The sequence below is a fragment of the Urocitellus parryii genome, chromosome 12 (assembly GCF_045843805.1).
Source record: "Urocitellus parryii isolate mUroPar1 chromosome 12, mUroPar1.hap1, whole genome shotgun sequence".
Classification (NCBI taxonomy): Eukaryota; Metazoa; Chordata; class Mammalia; order Rodentia; family Sciuridae; genus Urocitellus; species Urocitellus parryii.
In genome coordinates this window covers 11,360,771-11,367,882 of record NC_135542.1, presented here as the reverse complement: position 1 = coordinate 11,367,882, position 7,112 = coordinate 11,360,771, and the positions used below count along the sequence as shown (strand labels likewise).

Genomic DNA, 7,112 nt, shown 5'->3' with positions numbered 1-7,112 from the left:
TCCCAGCCTCAAGTTATTCATTTTTGACATGAGTGTTTCCTTTTTAATTAAATAGAAGAAACCAAATAATAGTATAAACTTAATTTTATTAACTTGAAAGTAGTGTTAGGTTTTTTTTTTTTTTTTTGATGAGGAAGAAAAATTCCTGTTCAAGTTCCAAATATAAGAAACAAGTATACTGGGCTGGGGATATAGCTCAGTTGGCAGAGTGCTTGCCTCACATGCACAGGCCCTGGGTTCAATCCCCAGCAGCACACACACACAAAAAAAAAAAAAAAAAAGAAGAAGAAACAAGTATATCTACATTTTAGAACTCCATCAGAGATCTTTTTAAAATGTAGCTAAATTGCATTTGATTCCCAGAAAACCAAATCTGTACTACTTATCTGATTGTTATATTAGTAACATGTAACTGTTTTATTTACCATACAATAGCAGGCCCAGGATTCTGTTTTGTTATAAACACTGATACTCAATCACAAATAAAGATTGACAGGGATGTAAGAGATTCCTCAGAAAATTAAAATAGAAAATGATTAGGGCTTGATAGATATGGAATTGTAAACTATCAACAGATAATACAGTAGATAAATACTGAAGAAATAATACATTCTAAATAAATGGGCATGGGCTTTCACTAATAGCCATGGAGTCTGCATCTTTGGTAGAACGCTGTTTTCCAATAAGCACTGTACTTCCTTTACTGTGACGGGAAACCTGTCCTCTCTGCCATACTAGTCAACTCTACCTAGCAAATTCCTGCCCATCTTTCAAGGCCCTACTCTGACTTAGTCTCCCTTCCTTTGGGAACCTCTCCCAGGTTGTAAGCTCATCTCTTTTAATAGATTAGGCATTCTTAACAAGTACCATATCTTTATTAGTCATTGCATTACTAAGTTTTTTTGTCACTGTGAACAAAATACCTAAGAATAACAAATTAGAGGAGTAAATATTTATTTTGGCTCATGGTTTCCAAGGATTCAGTCTTCAGTAGGCCAACTTCATGGCTGTGGGTCTGAGATTAGGCAGAACAAGATGGTCGAAGGCTGTGATGGAGGAAAGCTGCTCAGCACATGGTAGCCAATAAGTAGAGAGAGAGAAAGAAGAAGTAAGGGACCAGGGAGAAGGTAGGACATGTCCCAAATGACCTTCTTCTAACTAGGTCCCACACCCCAGTAGTCTATTCAGCTATTAATGGATTAATCCACTAATGAGGTCAGAATCCTCATGATCCAATCATTACCTAAAAGCCTAACATCTGGGGGCTGGGGATATAGCTCAGTTGGTAGAATGTTTGCCTCATATGCACAAGGCCCTGGATTCAATCCCCAGCACCATAAATAAACAAATAAATAGTCAATCTCTGACAGGGTACATTGTCCAAGAAAAATGGAAAACAAAAAGAGAATCTTTCATTGTATAAGAATTGCTATTTTGTGTTGTCAGACATGCTATACTATATTAATAAGCAACTGTTGATAGGTACAGAGGCAGGGTATTCCCATGGGAGAAGCATTTCTTATATGATGTGGAATCTCAGGGTAAAATTGAGTCTATTTGGTCATTGTCCATATAGCCTGGCCCATAACAAGACAAGACTAAGAGAAGTTCTGTTATTTACTGAAAGGTGATAAACATAACGTCAGGCAAATTCCTTTTTAAAAAGACTTTCAAGGGACTTTATGGACCTACAAACACTTCCACAAAGAAAATGTAAATACTGAAAGGTAAAAGGCAATTTTACTTTATATTTATAGCATTACCATGACATTTCATCCAAACCAACATTGCTATGAAGTTGTCAAAATTCCTATTGTATTCACTTGTTACCTACATCTTTTTTTTTTTCAGTAATCAGATTGAAGAAACTACTTAAAAAGGTGTCTTCAAACAACCTTGATATTTGTTCAACTGTCCCAATGGGATTTTCATTTAGTAAATCTGCTACGCAGGTATCTGCCATGCGAATGGATTCAAAAGTGGACAGTTACTTAATGCAAGGGACTGAGAAAAGCAGGTTGAAACCAATGACTCGATTATTTCAAAACACCAAGAAAATAATGTTAGAAGACACAAACCAAGAAAACTTTTCAAGAATTGAAGGAATTGGCCCAGGATCTCTTTCAAAGAAAGCCTTGGGTTCAGTGGTATATGTTAAAGAAAGTGATGGACTAGAAATGACAGATGTGGAATGAAGTATCATACACATATTACCAAAACAATCCAAAAACTGCCTTTGATAAGTGGAGGTGTTGAATGAGAACTGAACCTTATTGGGTAAATCTAACAAAATGAAGGAAGGTTGTTATATTTTATTATTTATGAGTCATCTTAAACTATATTTTTTGATGGTGCAAAAACTGTGCAAGGTCCTGGGTTCCACCCTCAGTAACTAATATACACACATACACACACATTTGAACTTGTTCCTATACTGTAATATTTAATAACTCTGTAATACCCAACTGCATAATCTTCTCAATATTCATATTTTAAAAAGAGGAAAAGGCATGATTTCAGGGAATAAAAATATTTTGTAACAGAAAATGCTAAATGTATTTGTAGATATTATATAAAGCAATTTACAGTTGCTTTAAGGGAAAAAAAATAGCCTTCCAAAATTCAAGGCAGATTTCTCTGAGATTATATTCTATCTTTGTTAAAAAATAGAATATTTAGTAACAGTATTTGAAATGCAAAACTTTTTGCTATACTTTTTATGAATTTCTTTAACAAGTGGTGGTGGGAGGGGCAGAGTGTTCAAGCAATTTCACACCAGTATTTTATGCTATTTATGCTGTACCATTTTTGTATGTTGCATCTTCAATTTGGGATTTTTCCTTAGGATACTTTGCCTTCCTATAATTTTTCATTTCTGTTTTGTAAAAGATTCCTGCAGATAAACTCTACAACCAACCAATAAATTACATAGCTTCAGAAGCATTTCACATTTAAAAGTTTTTCTTTTAAAACTTTCCCTCATCCCCCACAGCGGACACTCCGCCGAGGCAGTCAGCGGCCACCATCCGGGAAAGCTGAAGGATACACCGCCACTCTCCTTCAGAGTGCGTCATCAAAACAGGTCGGTGTCATTCAGCTCACCCCCCAGACAGCGGGAATTCGCATAAAATCTCTCCTAGGCTTGCCAGGAGAGGGAGTATCAAGCTGAGCCTCCATACAGGCTAGGGGGAAACCAGAGACACCTGACCTCCAACCCCTCCTCCCAGTAGCAGCCAAAAGGAAACCTGGCTAGCCAGCGCTGGGGGAGGGGCAAGCAGAAAAAATCAAAGTGATAGAGTGCCAGGGATCCCAGCAGCCTGCAGCAGGGCCCCGGAGACCCAGGCCAACTGATTCGCGTGGCCTGCCCTGCGGCTACAGAAGGCGTGGCGCCTCAGTGAAGCCATTAATTGGCAAGCAGGGAGGTTAGGGAAGGCCATTAGGTGGAATCCCACCAGCCAAGCCCACACGGACCCTTGGGCCGAGCACGGGTTCTCAGAAGGGGAAGGAAGCGGTACAGTCCCATCCCCCACAGCAGACACTCCGCCGAGGCAGTCAGCGGCCACCATCCGGGAAAGCTGAAGGATACACCGCCACTCTCCTTCAGAGTGCGACATCAAAACAGGTCGGTGTCATTCAGCTCACCCCCCAGACAGCGGGAATTCGCATAAAATCTCTCCTAGGCTTGCCGGGAGAGGGAGTATCAAGCTGAGCCTCCATACAGGCTAGGGGGAAACCAGAGACACCTGACCTCCAACCCCTCCTCCCAGTAGCAGCCAAAAGGAAACCTGGCTAGCCAGCACTGGGGGAGGGGCAAGCAGAAAAAATCAAAGTGATAGAGTGCCAGGGATCCCAGCAGCCTGCAGCAGGATACACCACCACTCTCCTTCAGAGTGCAACATCAAAACAGCGGACACTCCATCCAGGCAGTCAGCGGCCACCATCCGGGAAAGCTGAAGAATACACCACCACTCTCCAACAGCTTGCAACATCAAAACAGCCAGCAGCAGGACCCCGGAGATCCAGGCCAACTGATTCGCGCGGCCTGCCCCGCAGCTACAGAAGGCGTGGCGCCTCAGAGAAGCCATTAATTAGCAAGCAGGGAGGTTAGGGACTGCCATTAGGTGGAATCCCGCCAGCCAAGCCCACCGCCCACGCCCGGAACAGGCCCAGCGTCCTGCCAGCATTGTAGTCACGACACCCCAATTGGAATAGGGACAGAGCAGAGCCGCCTTCCACTCCCGGAACAGGCCCAGAGAGCCGCCAGCGTGGTAGACACGTCACCCCAATAGGAGTAGGGGCACAGCCGCCGCCCGCACCTGCAAGGGAGACTTTTCAAGTATACAAGAGCAACATAAATAAATAGGGGGTAAATTTCAAAACACAACAGTTGCACCAAGCAGAAAGAAACGCGAGCAGTATGAAAAGACAAGGAAAGAAAGGACCACAAGCAATGCAGGTCAACTCAACTTTAGAAGAGGTAATAGCTGCAACAGATGGAATATCAGATAAAGAGTTCAGGATATATATGCTTCAGATGATCTGGAGTCTCAAGGAAGACATGAGACAGCAAAATCAGACAATGAAAGATCACATTGACAAACAAATCCAGGAAGTAAAAGATCAATTTCACAGGGAGATAGAGGTAATAAAAAACAAACAAATTGAAATTCTAGAAATGCAGGAAACAATAAACCAACTTAAAAACTCAATTGAGAATACTACCAGCAGAGTAGATCACTTAGAAGAGAGAACATCAGACAATGAAGACAAAGTATTTCAACTGGAAAAGAACATAGACAGCTCAGCAAGTCTGCTAAGAAACCATGAGCAGAACATCCAAGAATTATGGGACAATATCAAAAGACCAAATTTAAGAGTCATTGGGATACAGGAAGGCACAGAGCTCCATTCCAAAGGAATAAACAGTCTATTCAGTGAAATAATACGAGAAAACTTCCCAGAATTGAAGATTGAGACAGAATCCCAAATCCTAGAAGCCTACAGGACGCCGAATGTGCAAAATCATAAGAGATCCACACCTAGACACATTATAATGAAGATGTCCAACATACAGAATAAGGAGAGAATTTTAAAAGCTGCAAGAGAAAGAAAGCAGATTACATTTAGGGGTAAACCAATCAGGATAACAGCTGATCTCTCAACACAGACTCTGAAAGCTAGAAGATCCTGGAATAACATATTTCAAACACTGAAAGACAATGGGCTCCAACCAAGAATCGTGTATCCGGCGAAATTAAGCTTCAGGTTAGAAGATGAAATTAAAACCTTCCACAATAAACAAAAGTTAAAAGAATTCGCAGCTAGAAAACCATCTCTTCAAAAAATCCTTGGCAAAACATTACAGGAAGAGGAAATGGAAAACAACATTGAAAACCAACAATGGGAGGTAGGACAGTAAAGGATAACAAATCAGGTTTAGTAACATCAATAAACAAATATGGATAGAAGAACAAACCATATCTCAATAATAACCCTAAATGTTAATGGCTTAAACTCACCAATTAAGAGACACAGGCTAGTAGAATGGATCAAAAAACAAGACCCAACAATATGCTGTCTACAGGAGACGCATTTGATAGGAAAAGATATACATAGACTGAAGGTGAAAGGTTGGGAAAAATCATATCACTCATATGGACCGCGGAAACAAGCAGGAGTGTCCATACTCATATCTAATAAAATAGATTTCAAGCCAAAGCTAATCAAAAGGGATATAGAAGGACACTTCATACTGCTCAAGGGAACCATACACCAACAAGACATAACAATCATAAATATATATGCCCCAAATAATGGTGCAGCTGTATTCATCAAGCAAACTCTTCTCAAGTTCAAGAGTCTAATAGACCAACATACAATAATCATGGGAGACTTCAACACACCTCTCTCACCACTGGACAGATCTTCCAAACAAAAGTTAAATAAGGAAACTATAGAACTCAATAACACAATTAACAACCTAGACTTAATTGACATATATAGACTATACCACCCAACATCAAGTAGCTACACTTTTTTCTCAGCAGCACATGGAACCTTCTCAAAAATAGACCATATACTATGTCACAGGGCAACTCTTAGACAATACAAAGGGGTAGAGATAATACCATGCATCTTATCTGATCATAATGGAATGAAACTGAAAATCAATGATAAAAGAAGAAAGGAAAAAGCAAGCATCACCTGGAGAATGAACAATAGGTTGCTGAGTGATCAATGGGTTTTAGAAGACATCAAGGAGGAAATTAAAAAATTCCTAGAGTTAAATGAAAACACAGACACAACATATCGGAATCTATGGGACACATTGAAAGCAGTTCTAAGAGGAAAATTCATTGCTTGGAGTTCATTCCTCAAAAAAAGAAAAAACCAACAAATAAATGATCTCATACTTCATCTCAAAATCCTAGAAAAAGAAGAGCAAAACAACAGCAAAAGAAGTAGAAGGCAAGAAATAATTAAAATCAGAGCTGAAATTAATGAAATTGAAACAAAAGAAACAATTGAAAAAATTGACAAAACTAAAAGCTGGTTCTTTGAAAAAATAAATAAAATTGACAGACCCTTAGCCATGCTAACGAAGAGAAGAAGAGAGAGAACCCAAATTACTAGCATACGGGATGAAAAAGGCAATATCACAACAGACACTTCAGAAATACAGAAGATAATCAGAAATTACTTTGAATCCTTATACTCCAATAAAATAGAAGATAGTGAAGGCATAGATAAATTCCTTGAGTCTTATGATCTGCCCAGATTGAGCCAGGAGGATATAGACAACCTAAACAGACCAATAACAATAGAGGAAATAGAAGAAACCATCAAAAGACTACCAACTAAGAAAAGCCCAGGACCGGATGGGTATACAGCAGAGTTTTACAAAACCTTTAAAGAGGAACTAACACCAATACTTTTCAAGCTATTTCAGGAAATAGAAAAAGAGGGAGAACTTCCAAATTCATTCTACGAGGCCAACATCACCCTGATTCCGAAACCAGACAAAGACACATCAAAGAAGGAAAACTACAGACCAATATCTCTAATGAACCTTGACGCAAAAATCCTCAATAAAATTCTGGCGAATCGGATTC

The 7,112-nt window shown here is 39.7% G+C and overlaps 1 protein-coding gene across 1 annotated transcript; it reads left to right on the top strand.

Moving 5' to 3' along the window:
• The first annotated feature begins 1,919 nt into the window (after nucleotides 1-1,919).
• On the top strand, nucleotides 1,920-2,195 carry C12H2orf15 (chromosome 12 C2orf15 homolog). The gene has a single exon (XM_026412556.2). It carries the CDS (start codon nucleotides 1,920-1,922, stop codon nucleotides 2,193-2,195), a length of 276 nt encoding a protein of 91 aa, XP_026268341.2.
• Nucleotides 2,196-7,112: the final 4,917 nt, after the last annotated feature.